Raw genomic sequence first — 18976 nt, forward strand, 5'->3', positions numbered from 1 at the left:
CGACGTGCCGACCGACCGGCGGACTCCCGGGCCTCCCTTCCCCGGCCACCAGCAGCCAAACCCCGGCCGCTCCTCCACCCCGCAGCCCCACGCGGCGGTCGGCTGCGCTCCGAGGCCGCTGCACGGGTCCGGTCGTGGAGCATCCTCGCCTAAACCCCTGCTGCTTTCTGCTTGCCCGTCCCCTCGGTCACACCTGCGGGCGCTGCTTGCCTCCTAGCACCAGCAAGCCCCAGCCTGCGTCCGCGCCTCCTCCCGCGCTGCACCGTTCCCCTGCGCGCATCTCCCGCTGCTATGAGCTGCCCTGTGCGCAAGAGCCGCTCTCTGGCCGCCTTCCCGCGGCGGCTGTGTAGCCTCCAGCAGCCCCTGAGACCTGTGACATCCAGGACGCGGGCGCCACCTCCGCTGCAGGAGGTGCCCCCCTTCCCGCCCATGGCACCCGGCGAGACGCAGAGCGCGGCAGTCCTGCCTGGTCCCACCAACTGGCCCCTGCTGGGCAGTCTGCTGCAGATTCTCTGGAAAGGAGGCCTGAAGAAACAGCACGACACTCTGGTAAATACCCCCACTCCTCTTGCTACCCGCTCTGCGCCCGGGTGGCCTTCACACTCCCCCCAGCGCAGGCGCGCGGGGCGCACGGGGCGCTCCTGAGTGCGCGCGGCTGCGGAGAGGCAGAAGCGCCCCGGAGCCTGCCGGGGATGCTGGCTGACTCCACCGCGCGCCCTCCCGCCGCAGGTGGAGTACCACAAGAAGTATGGCAAGATATTCCGGATGAAACTGGGCTCCTTCGACTCGGTGCACCTGGGCTCGCCGAGTCTGCTGGAAGGGCTGTACCGTACCGAGAGCGCTTGTCCGCAGCGGCTGGAGATCAAACCGTGGAAAGTCTATCGCGACTATCGCGAGGAGGGCTACGGGCTGATGATCCTGTGAGTCCGGCCTGCAGGCGGCGGGGAGGGGAGGTCCGGCCAGAAACCTGGAAGTCGGGAAGGGCGCGAGTAAGCGTCCTGGGGCCGAACGTCTCTTAGGCAGGACGGTACCAAAGCCCCTACTCAGCGCAGGTGCCGTCCTGAGCAATGGTGCGGACGTGACTGGGTCCAGGAGACTGCTGTACTGCGCCCGCAACTCCTGCTCGCCCTCCGAACATTATTATTACGAGCAAATGGCAAAATTGCAAATTGAAGGGTTTGGGTTTTTTTTTAACTGTGACGTCCAACTCCGTAAGTTGAAAAAAGTTTCTCCTCGAACAAACCCCAGTGTGACAAGGGAATATTCACATGTCTGCTCTTTTGCTGGGATTTGAGGCCTCTACCCCAGAGAGAGCTCATCAGAAACCAGGAACCCATTCAATATGGGCTTCACCCTTCCCGTACAATCTTAGATTAACAGGACAGTGCTTTGGATAGGTCCTATTGACAACGCAGCCCTGAACACTAACGCTAATATTCTCTGGGTGTGATTTCCAGAGCTCATTTGCTCTCTGGCTCGCGAAGTTCTAGCAGGAGAGATCTCTTCTCTTCCTTTGTTCTTCATATCATCTTTCCTCTCCCCAGGGAAGGAGAAGACTGGCAGAGGGTCCGGAGTGTTTTTCAAAAGAAATTAATGAAACCGGTGGAAATTATGAAGCTGGACAGCAAAATCAATGAGGTTTGCAGACGGGGATCAGCTTTCCTGGGTCTCTTGAAGACAGGCTGCTAGGGGACCTTCAAGTTACACCTTTAAGCTATAGAAGGAAAACCATGCAATTGGGGTGAATCAAGGGTCTTCTCTTTGTCTCCATTTCACTCCAGCTCCTTCTTCCTCAAAACCCTTGTTTCCGTCTCCTTTAATCCCTTTTAAAGTAATATTGCAGTGAAGGAACAGTTATGAGCACCGACTTTATTATTTCAGTCTTGGATTTGACGCTCAGCCTTCTATCCACTACCTAAGAGCCTGACTGTACCAACACCAGGCTTCCCTAAGTTTCAGTTTTTCAATCTTAAAATGGGAACACAGTTCCTATCTCACCAGTTTGCTGTAAAGATCAGATTAAAAAAATGTTTGTGAAGTTCTTCGGCGATGACATCTGAGCTGGGTTTAGCAGGATGAGCGGGAGTCTACAAGGCAAGGTGGAGAAAAGCATTCCAGCAGAGAGCATAATAGGCTGAATACACAGACGCGTGAGATGGCGTGATGTGTTCAGAGTCAGCATTCAGTGGAGCTGAGGTGAGGGTCCCCCTGAAGTGCATGTGGAGAATGAGATCTTTGCAAGGTGAGCGCCATGCTCAAGTATTTGGACAATATTCTATAGCCCAGGATGGTTTGCAGGAAGTGGTAATCTCATTTTATTCTTTCAGGCAGAATGTTTATTTTGAACTGGTCTCAGACCCAGATTAGTTCATATAGATGAGGGATTACAAACTTGGAAGCTTCTGAGGGCTACATAATTAATATAAAATAACAAGACAGCACAGTAAGGACTTTAGAAAACAGAATTGTGTGTGCCCTTCCTGGAGGGGACACCTGCCCCACACCCAGAAAACTACTACCATGTGGGAATGTACAACCAGTGTTACCTTGTAATAATCCCACTGTTATTATTACTTTGATAGGTAGTGGTAAATCCATGTATCACATGATATCTCACATGATTTTGTAATAGCAACAAATTTAAAATACTTCTCCAAGGCACTATGTGAGCAAGTTAAACCGGATATTGGTTAATGGTGCAGGCTTTAAAGCCACACATTCCGTTTTAGGGTCCCACATGGCAAGCTATCAACTATATTTCCAGGGATGAGTGATTTAGCCTTTCTATGCCTCATTTTCTCATTTCTTAAGTGGAAGAATGGAGCAGTACCTACTGCCTCGTGGGGTTGCCATGAGGACCAGTGAAGATATTACACTCTGTGCACGGTTCTATTTTGACCTCACTACATGTGAAACTTTAGTCATCTACAACTTTGGTTGCTGAAACCAGCATCTAAGGACTTAGGTGCCTCGAGGATCACAGAACTATTCAGGGAACAAGTTGCATACGAAATTTGCAGATCTGGTTCCCTAACCAAAACAAGTAACCAACAAAATGCTGTGTTTTCACCCCAATATGGAAGGGAAGTGCAAACCTCAGGATAGTGACAGCGTCACCATCCTCCACCTGCTGTGTCAACTCGGCTGGTTCCTTCCTTGTGATTCATTCCCCCTCCACCCCATTCGATCAGAAGAAATGTTTTTCTTTTCTTAAATTGCCAGAATCACTTTTAGATCAAAAACTGAAACTTAAGCCTCACAGTGGCTGCAGGAAGAGCTCAGGACACCACCCAGGACAAGGTCGTGGGGGGACAAGGTGGCTTGCCAAGGACAATGTATAATTAGTGCTGCTTTGCAATGACTAACACTCAGGGTGGTGAATATACAATGCAGCAAACCCTTCTGTCAGCTCACTGCTTAAAACTTTTATTCTCCTTTCCTGATGTTAAAATGTGTCTTTTCCTGTTGCTTTCTTTTAAGGTCTTGGCTGACTTTATGGGTAGAATAGACGAACTCCTCGATGAAAGAGGCCACATTGCAGACTTGTACAGCGAACTGAACAAATGGTCATTTGAAAGTGAGTTGTCTTCACAATCTGATGCACTTAACTTTGCAAGTGGTTTTGGGGATAAAGTGCAACTCTATTGACAGTTTTCCGTAATGATGCATGCTATTGCCAACTAAGAGAAGTCCACGTGCGTTCTTTCAGTGCTTCTTCTAGGTGCTTAGGTTGTGCTTTGCCCTAAGACTGTTTATGAAGTCATTCAGTGAACATCTCTTGAACACCTGTGATGTGCCAGGCACAGTGCCATGTACTAGGAACACGACAGGGAGTTGCCGGTGAAAAGCGAAGCAAGGGGGAATGTTCCAGGACTGAGGAGGAGGATGCTGAAGGGACAGTCAGAAGCTCTGGATTGGAGGACCGTGTCCTGTAGAGCAGACTGTGGGAAGGACAGAGCAAGGGAAGGAACCAGTAGCCATCTCCTGGAAGGCCTTATAAGCCAGAGACAGAGTTTGGATTTGAGCGGGGAGCAGCGGGGAGCTTTGGCGGAGTGTGTTTAACAGGGGTTGTCATGCTCAGAATAGCTGGATCGCTGTGGCGGCTAGTGGAGAAATGTTGGGGAAGGGCTGCCCCAAAGAAAGGCTCCATCAGACCCAACCTCACTTAGAGTGAAGATAGAAAATCCCGCAAAAGTAAGAAATCCAAGGGGCTAGGGATTTAGCTCAGTGGCAAAAGCGCCTGCCTGGCAACCGCAAGGTCCTGAGTTCGGTTCCTGGTACCGGAGAAAAACCAAAAAAAAAAAAAAAAAAAAAAGAAATCCACAGAAGGCACCAAGGGAAAGAGGTGGAGAAGAGAGGAACAATTATAAACAAGGAAAGAAGTGTATGCTTTGGAAATTGTCCACTGGAAGTACTCAGATTAAGGAAGATAAGAAGCACTTAGTTGCCAGCCAAAAAAAAAAGTGACTGCAGTGAATTAGAAACTGTCACCCAGCACTGGGAGAGCCCTTGAGGGAGGCGGGCCACAGCGGCGTGGGCACTAGTGTTGAGGGACCGAGCACTTTCCAGCCTTTTCTGGTCTACCCTTAGCTTGTGAGTCGGAGAGAAGGCTCAGTCCTAAATCAGTCCTGATCTCTCGCCTGAGGATGGCGACAGTGACACCCTAAATATAATCAGGGCTCTCGTGGAAGGAATGAGGAAGAATGAACTTTGGGTGGACTGTTAAGGACGTCTGCCACGCATGACACCAATCGCACACTCTCGTGAAAGCAAGATGCTACGGGAGAGATGCATCCGTATAGAAAGAATGCCGCCTTTGTGCTGCGGAAAATTTTATGGATTCGATTTGCAAAGTGCACCCCCCAAATTCACCACAATTGGAAAAACAGCGCCCCGGGCTTCATTCTACCTGTACTTACTGGTTTTAGGGCAGCTGAACCTGCAGAGGGATCAGCTCTCCTACTTCCATTGCACTGTAATCCATTATTAAAGGGAAAAATGTGCTTTTGGATGTGTTTTACCATGGGGGCCAATTAGCTATTAAACCTAGGTATTCATAAATAAGAAAGTATTATCTTAATTTTACTATGCTTTTTTAAAGCAATAATCGTCCGGTAAATAGGCATTTTCCAAACTTTATATGTTCATGTACACTTCATAGTATTTTCTGTGACTGCCTACCACTATTCAGGTATGAAGCATTTTAAATCATTGTTCTACCTTGAGGAAAAACTTCTAACATTTTCCTAAACTCGAAGTCGGAAGCACGGCCGTAAGTCGATTACTGTGAAAATGAGAAAGCCTTTTTAAAATGTAACCGTCCCCAGACCACCCAGAGCTGTCGCACGCATGCCTAGTGCTATGCATCCTGCACCTTGTGGAATAAAAACATGGACAGCCTTGAAAGGCTGACCGGGGCGAGTGGAGTTTAGGAAATACAGGTGCCATCAGTAAAGCCTCCGAGCTGCTCTGACTAGGTGTACTGACTCTTGATTCTCACTTTCTAACTCTAGGTTAGTCATTCACCCTCTAAATCCAGCATCCTAGTTTGTAAATCAAGAGTAATTATTGCCCCAGGCGAGGTGGCACAAGCCTGTAATCTCAGCACTCAAGAGGCTGAGGCAGGAGAATCATTGCAAGTTGGAGACCAACCTGGGCTACAAAGTGAGCTCAAGGCCAGCCTGAACTGCATAGTAAGACCCTGTCTCAAAAAGACAAAAAAAAAAAAAAAAAAAAAAAAAAGAAAGAAAGAAAAAGAAAAAGAATAATTATTGACCTATCAAACAGTGCTTGTAATAATCCTGGCTCATAAAAGAAAATGATTATAGAAGGTAACTTTTAAGACAAAGGGGGAAATTTTTAAATGTAGTAGATATATTATGAAATGGGTAATATTCTCAGGGGTGTTAGTTAAGAAGCATTGTGGTTACAGAGGGGAATATCTTTCATCTTAGGAGTTTACTGCTAAATTATTCAATTATAAAGTGTGATGGGGCTGAAAATTGTGTGTTCCAGTGGTTTAGCATAGCATACTTATCTGTATACATATATCCAAAGCTCAAGTAGTTGTGGCAAAACATTGACTACTGGATTTGCGGTCAAAGGACACAAGTGTTTATATTTTACTATTCTTTCAACTTTTCTGTAGGTGAAAAGTTTTAAAATAAAAGTTGATCATCTTATGTTTTGAAATGTTGTGCCTAAATAAAGTGAATAAATGAGAGAAAACATCTATAAAGTGCTAGCCCAGTGCCCGGCAAGTAGGGGTGACCTACAGTGGCAATCGCCCTGTGGCTTCCTCTCAAGATGGCGTCCCCTGGGCCATGTGAGGCAGCAGAATCCAACACAGAACTCCAGCAACACAGCCCAGCTAAAGGCAGGGCAGAGCGCTGACCCAAGCGCATCCTTGACCTAGATGTTTGTGTGATGGACATGACCAAGGATGGTGCCCCTGTGACAAGAAGATTCTTAGGGGATGGGTCACTGCTTCTGAAAATAATTCCAAGAAAGAGGAGAGAGTGTCCATGCTCCTTTCTTTCAGGCTTTTTGTCTTTCCTTGATGTTCTTGGACTTCTTTTCTTTCTTAGAAAATACCACACTTTCACAAGACACAGAAGCAAGTCTTTAATAGCCAGGTAATCATAGACGCCCTGCTGCGGCAGTTGTGTAACAGTGACGATTATCTTAAATAACAGGTATCTGCCTCATACTGTATGAGAAGAGATTTGGGCTCCTTCAGAAGAGTGTGGGAGAGGAAGCTCTGAACTTCATCATGGCCATCAAAACAGTAAGCGCCCCTTTAGCTCGGTTTTCCTGAGATCGCTTTGCACATCTGAACAAGTGTGCATCCTGGTGTCTTCCAAGAAGTCTCGTACACACATATTTTATGTCGCTCGTTCATTCATTCATTTTGTTGCGTGTGTGCATGTTTGCACATATTAAAAGCAAGTTAAATCCATTTTGTCTTTGTTAGACAAGGGTACTTTAATGAAATAAAATTATATTTTATGCCTATTTTAAATGTTCCAGTTAAGAGTCAGTTGATGAAAAATATTTCGCAAGTCTCTGAGATTTTTCAAGTGTTAAATATTAGAATGGTCTAGATGGTGTGTGGATATGAAAAACACTGTTACATTGATTTGAGAAATTCTAGGGTTAGAAAATCATTAGAAATTGAAATGAGGGGCCAGGGATATAGCTCAGTGGCACAAGTGCCTGCCTGGCAAGCAGAAGGTCCTGAGTTTGATTCCTGATACCAAAAAAAAAAAAAAAAAAAAAAAAAAACCTGAAATGAATATGGAAGTCATGGTGTTCCTTTTTTGTTTATAAGTCCTAACACTTTTTATTAAGCACATCCATACTTTCAGTATTCCACTGGAGGAAAGAGGAGGGCTTTGCTCCTGGGACCTGCAGTGAAGGGCCGAGGGTCCTCCGAATGCAGCCTTCAGCCGCAGTTTGGAAGCTCCTCTTGCAGGGTGACCATAGACTCTGACAGAGCTGGGAATGAAACGGCATTTGTGCTTCCCGCAGATGATGAGCACCTTTGGGAAGATGATGGTCACCCCGGTCGAGCTGCACAAGAGCCTCAACACCAAGGTCTGGCAGACACACACTCTGGCCTGGGACACCATTTTCAAGTCAGGTACCACTGGCCGCCTCGATCAGAGCAGCCTTGTCTGAATAGCTGGGGAAGGTCTGAAAGGAGCTTCTTGGTCTAACCCCCTCAATCTTGCCAATGAGCTGCTCCCTCTGACTTCTTCGGGTTTGCACATAGGATTATAGATGAATTCTATGGAAAGGTGAGCAGTAGATTTCTGTAGTCTTCTCTGGGAAATAAAAATGGTAACTAAAAATTTGTAGGGTACTGCAGATGGAACCCAGGACCTCACACATGCTAGGCAAGTCCTCTACCACTGAGCTACATCCCCAGCCCTCTAAAGGAAGGTAAAATGAGCACTTTGGAGTCAGAGCCTCCTGGGCTCTCTGTGCATGGTGGCTTGGCCCAGGGTAGAACCACCATTTCATCTTTAGTTGCCTTGTGTTGGATTAATAATACTAATATCACCTACCTCAGTGCAACTGTTTTTAGAAAATACAAAATCCCTGACCAGCCGCAGCATCTCAGTGGTTAGAGCTACTTCTGCTACCTAGTTTCCCCCAAAATAAGACCTAACCAAAAAGTAGTCAGCCTTGAAAATTAGAGAGCAACAATGCTGGCCTCAAGGAGCCCGTCACTGCCTCACCTACTGTCACTGTTCTCTGCCTCAGTGGCTCCTCCGTCCGGCAGGCAGTGGTGCCGGGAGTGGAGGCCAGGCGGAAGGGCTTCAGGACTCAAGTGATGACTGTCTTATGGTGTGTGATCATCATTACCATCGCCATCATCATTATTCTTACGTCTGGCGGTTGCTCTGGGTACAAGTGAAGGAGACGCATGCCTAGAATGTACTTCATAAGCACTCAAATGTTTACCATTGTCAACGTGCATGAGCACTTTGACTGAACATGTGTGTGTGTGTGCGCACACGCGCGCACATGCTGGGTGGCTGTGCGTTTGGTAAGTTCTGCTTCTGAATGTGAACCCAGTTTCCACTTTCTGTCACGCTGAGCTCTTCCAAACTCAGCTCTCACTACTCAGAATATAACCCTAGACTCACATCATCTGCCTCACTTGGGGACTTGTTAGAAACACAAACTTCTGGGCTCCCACCCCTGGCTCAGAATCTGCATATTAAGAAGGAAATTTGAGAAGCCTTTGTCCACTTGGGAGCAGATAAACGCTTGCCAGCTTCACGAAAAGGCATTATTAGCTTATTTAGCCAAGTGTCAGTGTTCCCAAAAAGATTCTGTAAATATTGCAAGAAAGATTTTGGTCTGATTTGGGTTTTTTTCTCTATCTTAATTTGCATTTGACTTCCTCTCTCCATTTTCTTTTCTCTGATAGTCAAGTCTTGTATCAATAGCCGGCTAGAGAAATATTCCCAGCAGCCTGGCACAGATTTCCTCGGTGATATTTATAGCCATAGTCAGCTTTCCAGGAAAGAATTGTATGCTGCCATCACGGAGATCCAGCTGGGTGGAATAGAAACGGTAAGCCTGGGCAGGGGCTTAGCTTGTTAAATACACGGTCTGGGCAGTGCTTTTCTGATGTATTTTAAGTTATCATTCGCCTGGATTCACTGCGCATTAGTAGGGAACTAAAAATTCTCCATCTAGAGGTGCAATGCCCAGTCTCTTGTGCTTACCCATAAGGTAGGAGACTTCGTGTGCTCCAGTGTGGGAAAACCACAGCACAATCCGACCGGTGCCATGACGACCAGGCACACTGGGGCAGGAATTTGCAAACAGCGAAGTTCCGTATCTCAGCAAAACAATTTACATTTTTTAAAACTGGATATGTTTTAGGCTATTGCTTGCGTTTCCCCCAAATGCCTACCTGTGGTTGGTGATATTTACTAGCAAAATATTGAAATGCCATCTCCCAACCCAATCTTTTTCCTGCTTCAAATTATAAATACAATGAGCTTGGAATAACCTCGCTTTAAGTGAAATGAAACAGCTAATTGTAAATAACAAAATTCGATCTCCAACATGGTTGATCAGTAGATACCCAATGCAGTGCAATTCCAGACACAAATACCAGTGTGGGCATTCAGGTTTAATTGTTTGTTTCATTCATTTTTTTGAATTATCATTTAGGTGTTTTCTATGAATACTTCTCACTGGCCCAACATGCCAGAAACCTTGAAGTCTCTAAGCAGCGTGCAAACCAGTTCATTTTTTTGCCTTGTGTTCCCCTTTCAGAGTGTCTCTTGCCTAATGAAAAAGCAGGGTTTTCTATGTCACAGGGACAGCATCCTCCTCAAGTCTCCTCTTGCTCCTGGAGACTGGGAAAGGCAGGAAGTCACCCTAGCTGGCTGACCTTCCCATTGCATTGCGAGCCCTGAGAGGTTCCTGAGTGGGAAAAGTAGAGGTTTCACCTGTTCTTCCTTATTCCAGCCAGCGTGTGAGCGCTGGGACTGCATCGCCCTCATTTTGCTCAACAGCTGTATTTAGCACATGTAGTAAATCATAGATAGCCAGTAAGTACTTATTGGATACATAAAAGAAATAAGGAAATATTGAGTACCTACTGTATACAAGGACCCTGCCAGGTTGTCAAGAAACCTCCCTAAGCCAGAGGCAAAGTCTTCCCCCTCATGAAACTGGTATGATGGGAAAGACATGGAAACAGACAGATACAATCATTTCATAAGGTGCTGTGTGCTTTGGAGGACAGATAAGAGAGAGATGAGGGGGAAGCGTCCCTCATTCTGTGGTGACTGGAATGGAAAGATAGAGCTGGTACTGGAAAAGGCTGATGAACACCTTAGGTAGAGGAAAGTGCACATGAAAAGGCCCTGGGGCAGAGAGATGAAGCAAGAACTAGCAAAAGTAGTCAGCATTGAGATTACAGAAGTGAATGGGTCAGGTTAGGCAGGGCCTTCTGGGAGTTTTGTTTGTTTGTTTTTAGTACTGGGAATCAAACTCAGAACCTTGCACTTGCCTGGCAGCCATTTGTGCCACTGAGCTATATATCCCCAGCTGGCCCTTTGAGACTTGATAAGGTCCTCGGGCTTTTTCACACCTCTATCGGGAAACTCTGAGCAGTGGAGTCACATGACCCACTGTGTCTTGACAATTGGACTCTGGGTAGTGAATAGAGAATGATCTGAGCTGAGAAAGCACAGAAGCAGGAGGCCAGCTGGGGAGATGAGTCTCCTCCCTGGAGGTCAGGCCGGGACACTTTGCCCCTGCAGTCGTCCTCCGAGGTCCTGGCCTCTGCGTGAGCTGCACCTCTCTGCCTTGCAGAGTCTCTGTTTGGTATTGTGGCCAGGGACTCGCTGATACGGATATATACTTTATCCAGTTCTCTTTTTTAGTCATTGCTATTCTGAAAGTCACATTTGGAGAATCAGAGAAATTTGAAAGTGTCTCAAATTTGGTGGCTACACCCTCTTCCTGTTTGGTAAATGGGAGTCTTATAATAATGCCATCCACGGTTTATTTGCAGCTGAGGCCGCAGCCCTCTGACATGACAAAGACTGTTTTGGAGGCATTGTCTTCCAAAAATAATAAATAACCATCAGCTCTGCATGGTCTTGCACTTTGCCCTTTTGCGAGGGTGGCACCTGGTACTTAGCAACAGCATCTTTGTGTCCGCAGAGGGCGGAGGTAACGACCCATTGCAGGAGAGTACTCAGCTTAAGTTAGCAAAGGCCTAAAAACAAAGCCGTACAACTACGCGTGGTGAGTAGGATGCAGCCCAAAGTTATAATGGCTTGTTCCAGCCGTGTTTTTTCCTCCTCATTGCCTTCCTAAAGTAAATAAAGGGCATCCCTGAAAAGGCCGTAAGACTGTCAGAAACTACAGCCAGTTCCTTAAAATCCTGCACTGAACACTCAAATTTCTTCTTCTGGTGTTGCATCCTCCTACCAGGACTCTTCGAGGGTGGCTGGGGGCCTGATAGGGCCTTTTCCGTCCTGTGTTAGCCTGTTAGGGTTTCCCCCAAGGAACTTCTGAATTCCAGAAATGCAGCTCTTCGTGCTTTTGCACAGCAAAAAAAAAAATTTTAGAAGTCTCTACCGGCAAAACATTCGAGGATATTTAACTCACTCTTTTCTCAGTTTTTACATTTTTTTTTTTACATGAAACTGTTTCTAATTAAACTTCTTAACATTTTAAAATCATCATAGACTCACATATAACCTAAGAAAAAGAATAGAGAGCGGCCCTTCACCTAGTTTCCCACAGTGGAACACAACAATGAAACATCACAACGTGGAGATAGGCACAGGAGATCTGCAAATCCCTGTGTCAACAATAATTGTGTTGAACTATATTTTCAGTGTCTCCTAATGCACCTGATTATTTTAAAAGTTCTATGTTGACCTATGTAGTAAGTTATCCTGACTTGGTATGTTTTGCATAAGAAGTCTGACTTCAGATATTGGATTGGCTTAAGGCACAGCAAATAAGATTTTTTTTCTTTTTTTTTTTTTTTTTTTTTTTTTTGGTTTTTCTCCTGTACCGGGAACCGAACTCACGACCTTGCGCTTGCCAGGCAGGCGCTTTTGCCGCTGAGCTAAATCCCCAGCCCCAAGGCACAGCAAATAAGAACACATGAGAAAATGTCACTATCACATCTGCAGAGCAAGGTGGGAGCCCTCACCTTCTGCCTCTCACAGTGTTGAAGCCATTTTCTTTGCTAAAATTCAAGTTTGTGTCTATTTGGTTTCCAGACAGCCAACAGTTTCATGTGGATCCTCTATAATCTATCCCGAAATCCTCAAGTGCAGCAAAAACTTCTTAATGAAATTCAAAGTGTGTTGCCTGAGAATCAGATGCCACGGGCAGAGGATTTGAAGAAAATGCCATATTTAAAGGCTTGCCTAAAGGAATCGATGAGGTAAGAATTTATGTCTAAGCCAAGATGAATAGAGCACCATGCTCATACACAGTTCCCCCAGTTGATTATAAACATTTACCACACAAGGACAAAGGATCTTGAGATCTTATTTATTTCTATCACTCATTTCCTAAATCCTCTAGGCAAATTCTGCCAAATCTTGGGAAGTCAGGGTCTTCCCGCTTTAAATCAATGCCGCTACTACTTTAATGGTTGCTCTTAGCACTAACGAAGATCAGGGCAGGATTGGAGGAGAGGAGATAAAAGCTCATCAACAGAAACATTTCATTATATAATGAGATATAGAGAGATCTTTATTTGAGGCTCAAGTATGAAACATCTTTGGAAAATTCTTTATATACCCTTTCTGGGAAACAAAACTCACGTCGTAGGGTTAGAATAGTAATAATTGCATGAAGAGCACATAGGAGAAACACAGACCCACCCGGTTCAAGGCGAAATGGGAAGAGAGAAAAACCAGTATTATCAGCTACTACTGTAATCAGCCTTGCGCTGGGGACTTAGCCAATGTGATAGGATAAGAAAAGGGGATAAGAGATACAAGTATTGAGAAGAAAGCGAGAGACTTCTTTATGAACAGCTGTGATCATGGTCCCTTTCTGAGTCTGAGGCCACGCACCATGTATTTATTGAACCCAATATACATTCCCATTGATGTTGCAGAACTTGGGCTGTGCCACCCTTCCAACTGATTTTGTTTTTTAGACTCACCCCAAGTGTGCCTTTTACAACTCGGACTCTTGATAAGACGACAGTTCTTGGGGAATACGCTTTACCCAAGGGGGTAAGTAGAATTTGTCTCTTCTGTACCTTACAAGACTTTGAAGGGTGCACTTTTCAAAAATTCATCAGATACCCCTGAACCTTTTAACCAGGGGAGCATTTGTCTTGGAAACCCACAGAAAGGGTAATTTTTGTCTTACTTAAAATAGAATTAAGAATAATGGCTGTGGAGACAACGACCTGGATTCAGTACCCTTTTACCTGTGTGGTCTTGAGTGAGTTATGTAATGTCTGTGAGCCTCAACTTTCCATCTGTGGAATGGAAAGACTAAAAGACTCTTCCACAGAGGGTGTTGTGATAATGAAATGCAAACTTTTAAATTTCTGTGTCTATTTATTTAGGTGCATACTTTAAGCACTCAAGATAATCACCATTATTATGAATGTGTGATTCTGTTTTATATTTGTAAGATAATCACCTTTGCAAATTTTGCCTCTCAAATGTTCTCTTCTGGTTATTTTAAATGCCATGCATTTCTGTGTGTTTTTAGACAGTGTTAATGTTAAACACCTACGTATTAGGGTCTGACAAAGACAATTTTGAAGATCCGGATCAGTTTAAACCTGAACGTTGGCTTCAAAGGGAGAAAAAGATAAATCCTTTTGCACATCTTCCATTTGGCGTTGGGAAAAGAATGTGTATTGGCCGCCGATTGGCTGAGCTCCAGCTCCACTTGGCTGTTTGCTGGGTAAAGTCCTTCCCGCTTTCCGCACTTACTGTCTGTGCTGTCCCACGAGGGGGGGGAACAAAGGGCTCACGCCTCCTTTCTGTGTACCTGGGTTCCAGGTTGTCCGCAGATATGACATTGTGGCCACAGACAGCGAGCCCGTCGAGATGCTGCACCTAGGCATCCTGATGCCCAGCCGGCAGCTGCCCGTAGCCTTTCGCCGGAGATGAGATCCTCAGGTGAGCCTCTCAGGGCTTCTTCCCACTCCACAGATGGATCAGGGCTGGCAGCAAATGACCAAGGGGTGAGCTGAGCTTAGACATCAGCCAGGCTCGAGTTTGAGTTCCCCAAGTGACCTAAGAAGTTGCTTAACCTCTACCTCCATTTGTCCATTGGCAAAATGGAGACAAAAATAGGATCAGTCACAGAAAACTGATATAAATACCAAATACTTAGCCCAGAGCCAGGCATCATGTAAGTATCCATTAAATGCTAGCTGCCGTGAATAGCAGGGGTCTGTGTGTGGACAGCAGAGCCTGTCGACTACTCTGTGAAAGGCCAGTTGCCAAAGATTTTAGGCTCTGTGGGCCACAGTGTCCACCACATCCATTAAGGCTGCCTCATAAAATGAGTGGATGGAGCCAGGTGTGGTGGTGCATGCCTGTAATCCCAGCACTCTGGGAGTCTGAGACAGGAGGATTGCATGTTTGAACCCAGCTTGGGCAATTTAGCAAGACTCTGTCTCAAAATAAAATTAATAAAAAGGGCTAGAGATATAGTTCAGTGTGAATGCCTGGGCCTTTGTGTCAGCCTTCTGTTGTTGCCATAACACTTTACTGAACCTTTATGGGTCAAACAACACAAACTTATTCTTTCATTTTGGTAAGTCAGAAGTCTGATGTGGCTCTTTCTAGGCTAAAATTAAAGTGTCCATGAGACTGTATTCTTTTGGGGGGGGGGGCTACTGGGAATTGAACTCAGGACCTCGCACTTGCCAGGCAGATGCTGTGACACTGAGCTAAATCCCCAGCCCCAAACTTTTGTGCAAGTTCTAGAGGAGAATTCATTTCTGGCTTCTTTGTGTTGTTGGAGGATTTTAGTTCTTTATGAATTCCTGCCTGGGGTCCCCATTTCATTGCTACTGTCAGCCAAAGGCCAAACCCAGCTTTTAGAGTTTGACTGTGTCCCTTGGTTTGTGATTCTTTCCCCCTCCGTGTGAAACCAGCAACCAGCAGCTAAGTCCCTCGTGCTTCTCGTCTCTCCTCTGTGTGTCCCACATCTCTGGCAAGTTATACCCAGAGTAGTCTCCCCACTTCAGATCTTCAGGCACATCTGCAATGTCCCCTTGGCTATACAAAGCACCCTATTAACAAGTTTTGGAGATTGGAGCATTAACATTTTTGGAAAACCTCATTCTGCTTAGCAACACTGTGTTCCAATAAAACTTTACAAACACAGATGGTGCATGGTTTGGTCTCAGTGGCCTTGGTTAATGGTGTGTGGTGTCCTCAATGGAAGGGAGCACATGTCCAGCCTGGATTAGTACAGTTTAACACTTTTACACTGCAGTAAGCTCCGCAGTACCTTCTGTGACAACAGGGAATTCTTGTGTCCTCCTCACAGCCCTTTCCATGCCCGTATGCCTACTACTATTTAATTTCTACTGAATTATTTTCTGTCAGTTCACCTGGGCTTACTATGTCACTTTAGCCTTGTCCTGAGAAATGATTTCCTTCATGAAATGATGAGTTTGTAAGTCTAGTTATTTTCTCCTAAGTGAGTGAGGAACAATTGGAACTGGCCCCAAGTCTGCTACAGAAACCCCCAACATCACCCAGGGTCTGTGGAGCATGCTTCTCATAGGATCCCACACCTTAATGCAAGCCCAGCCTCCCTCATCCTGCCACTTTAACTGCATCCATAGTATTTGCTGAGAACTAGTGAGTGTTTCCCAGGTGTAGGCATCTCATAACCAATGAGCTGTTTAGAAAAACAAGCAGTTTGGATGAAGTTTCAGAATGGGGCACAAATAAATACCTTCTTACTCCTTCCCCGGTGTCTGGTACCACTAGGGAATTTGTCACGCTCTGAGCATGTCTGCCAACAAAGGTGCATGTGGTAGGGACCATAGAAGAATTTTGCTTTGATTGTGAGCCCACCCTAGTCTTCAGCAAGGACAGCTTATCATGGTGAGCTATACCTCTGGCCAGAGCTGGTGACAACTTAGGTTTAGACATTTATTATTTTGCTAATAACTCCTGTCATTTAAATACACTGGTTTGACATGTAATTGGGGTATACTTCATTTTCCAGGCTTTGTTTTTTTCACCAAAATCAGGAACAACAATCTTTAACTTCCTAGCAGCATGGTGCCTACGCCGTCCGCATTGCTGGAAAGCAAACTTCAAAAAACTAGAGCATCGAGCAGCACATAAAGAACACTCAGGGCAAAGGTTACCAGATGCTCCTGCACCTGCCTTCCAACCTCACTGCAAAATCTGTAACTCTCAAGTTTACATTTCACAAGGACAGGCCTGATACAGCCTTTCGAGTCTGAGACGCAAAGTCTTTCCAACTCTGGGACCGAGGATCATGATGACAATCTGTTTACTGTAACTCTGTGTACTGTGATATTTGGGGGAAATACCTACTTAATAATAACATCAAAGCTAAATATTGGTTAAAGTACTCAGGGTCTCATAAAACTGTTTTTCTTGCATTTCAGTGGAGATATTACTAAGAAATGAGAGAATAGCTCTATTTTAAGAAGTAGTTAAATTAAGCCAGAAATTCTTCTATAAGAATATCTTAATGACTTACTCAAGTTGATCAAAGCGCCCTCAATATTTTTTCATTAAAGTATTTCCTCTATGGTATTAGAATGCAGATGAGTGGAGCTGTGGATACATACACACATCTGTGTGTGTATGTGTGTGTGTGTGTGTGTGTGTTTCAGTGGTAATTTGTTCTGTCACTTTTCATATAAATATATAAATTTAGGATCTGTGATGCTGGGAAGTGTTCTGAAGTTCAGTCACAGATTAAAAATATTTACAGTGATTTTAAGAAAATGACTTTCTAGCTCTTAACTTTCCCACCTATTCTACTGAAGAACAGAAAAGTATGAATTTGTTAAGGATGACATAAATTTTTATGTGATGTAAAATCTAAGAAAATATGGTTCCATAAATGCAAGATGTATACAGATTTATGCAACCCTTTAAAATTGTTTACATGTGGCTTTTTGTGCATATTTTCACTACTACTTTTCATTAAATGTACTGTATATTTCTGTATTTTTATAATTATTCCCATTTTTAGGTTATATTTTTAGAATTTTGGAATTGTACATTTATATCTTTATATTTGAATGAATATATACATTTACTAAAATAAGTGTATGCTTTCTCTCTGCTGTGAAATTATGCTTAGAATTATAAATCCAAATGTGTTGTCAGATTTTGTTTGAATGCCTTTAAATTCTTTGAAAGTAGAAATAAAAGTTTTTTTTAAAAACATAAGACAGTTTTTTCCCCTTCATTGCATTTCCTGTGTCAAAATTTTAAATTTCAATCTTTGTCTCACTGGTAGAAAATTTTCTTACGTGGCCACTTTATAAGCCCTTCTGCATCACAAATCTATCTTTTAAAAAAATGTAGACTTCAACAGAAGTTTCACTGAAAGATGATCCTGTGGATCACAGAACAATTTTCCCCCCACCATTGTGCTAGCTGTGGTCGCTGATACCTCTCGTCTGGACCGCCACAGCGCCCCCGATCGGCTCTCACCGACCCTTGCTTCTCCCCGTCCGTCCTCCGCACACCACTGGCTTTACCGGTCTTTTCAAACCCAAACTTGACCACGCCTCACCCTTGCTTTGCGGCTTCCCACTGCTCTAATACAGATGCACATCTACACGCCGGACCTCCACGGCCTATCACGTGGCCCTACCAACCCCAGACCTCAGCTCACTCAGCCACACACACACACACACCCCCCCCCGTGCAGCAGAGTTCCGTCCCACTGGCCTCCTCTTTTCCTTCGGTGCTGTCCTCTCCCGCGTGCTGGCACCCGCGGCCCTTGCTCCTGCGTCTCCCTCCTGGCACGCTCTGCCTGCTGTGCGTTCCCTTGCCATGCAGCGCCCTGCTCTGACTTCGCGGAGGAAGACTTCCCTGATGACCTGTGTCCTGCAGAGGCTGACTCTGGGACCGGACCCGTGGAGGCCGTGACTCTGGGACAAACCCGCCAGGCGGTGGGGGCCGCCGGATGGGGAAGGGAAAGGAGCTGAGCCAGGATGTGATTTGGGGTCCAGTTCTGGCCTCCATGAGATCCTGGGGAGCCCTCGGGTGCACGCAGCAGCACAGTCTGTCAGGATGGAGGGATGGGGCTTCCACGGTCCTGCATGTGGGGCTCCACCGTGCATGCAGCAGCCTGGGCAGGAGGAGCAGGGGGAGCAAGGACAGTGCCGCTGCCCCCCACCCCGCTGAGCAGCCCACCCACAGTGGATGCTGCCATCAGCCTGACTGCAGCCAGGACGATAGTAGTAACTAACACTGACGGACTGCTCCGCACGCCCTGGCACTTCTGAGCACTTGCTCCCTAGGAATTCGGAGCTCTCACCACACTCTGTGCAATGGGTATGATAGTTCTTCCCATTTCACTCCTGGGGAAACAGGCCGAGACAAAGACCCGTAATCTGCTTCGATCACTAAATAGGATTCTGACCAGGGTGTTGGGATCCCGCCCCTGTCTGATACTGACATGGACCTCTCATTCAATGCCCACCATTGGGCACGTTTATGTGCACGTCTGTGATTACCTGGCTGACACATGCCAATCCCACCTTCCTCTCGCTCCTCTAGACTATAAGGGGCAGTGACAGAAGGGACGTGGGATTTGCCATTTTGCCCTTGATGCCTAGTTTACAGCTCCTAATAGGAACCCAGTAAACATCCCTCCCTACTTTGTTCTCTGCAGTAATGTTTGCAACAACCATTTATGATGACCAATAACCCGGGAAAATTTCCCCAGGTCGTCCCGCTGATGTGTGGCTGAACCA

The 18976-nt window shown here is 45.6% G+C and overlaps 1 protein-coding gene across 1 annotated transcript; it reads left to right on the forward strand.

Annotated features, from left to right (window-relative positions):
- The first annotated feature begins 286 nt into the window (after positions 1-286).
- Positions 287-17427, forward strand: LOC102013768 (1,25-dihydroxyvitamin D(3) 24-hydroxylase, mitochondrial). The gene is made up of 12 exons (XM_005392282.2): positions 287-549; positions 730-920; positions 1545-1638; positions 3481-3577; positions 6696-6787; positions 7531-7642; positions 8942-9087; positions 12279-12445; positions 13172-13250; positions 13741-13938; positions 14037-14156; positions 16231-17427. Exons 1-11 carry the CDS (start codon positions 292-294, stop codon positions 14145-14147), a joined length of 1545 nt encoding a protein of 514 aa, XP_005392339.1. The 5' UTR covers positions 287-291; the 3' UTR covers positions 14148-14156; positions 16231-17427.
- The last annotated feature ends 1549 nt before the right edge of the window (positions 17428-18976 follow it).

The sequence above is a fragment of the Chinchilla lanigera genome, unplaced genomic scaffold, assembly GCF_000276665.1.
Source record: "Chinchilla lanigera isolate Chin_1 unplaced genomic scaffold, ChiLan1.0 scaffold00044, whole genome shotgun sequence".
Taxonomy (NCBI): Eukaryota; Metazoa; Chordata; class Mammalia; order Rodentia; family Chinchillidae; genus Chinchilla; species Chinchilla lanigera.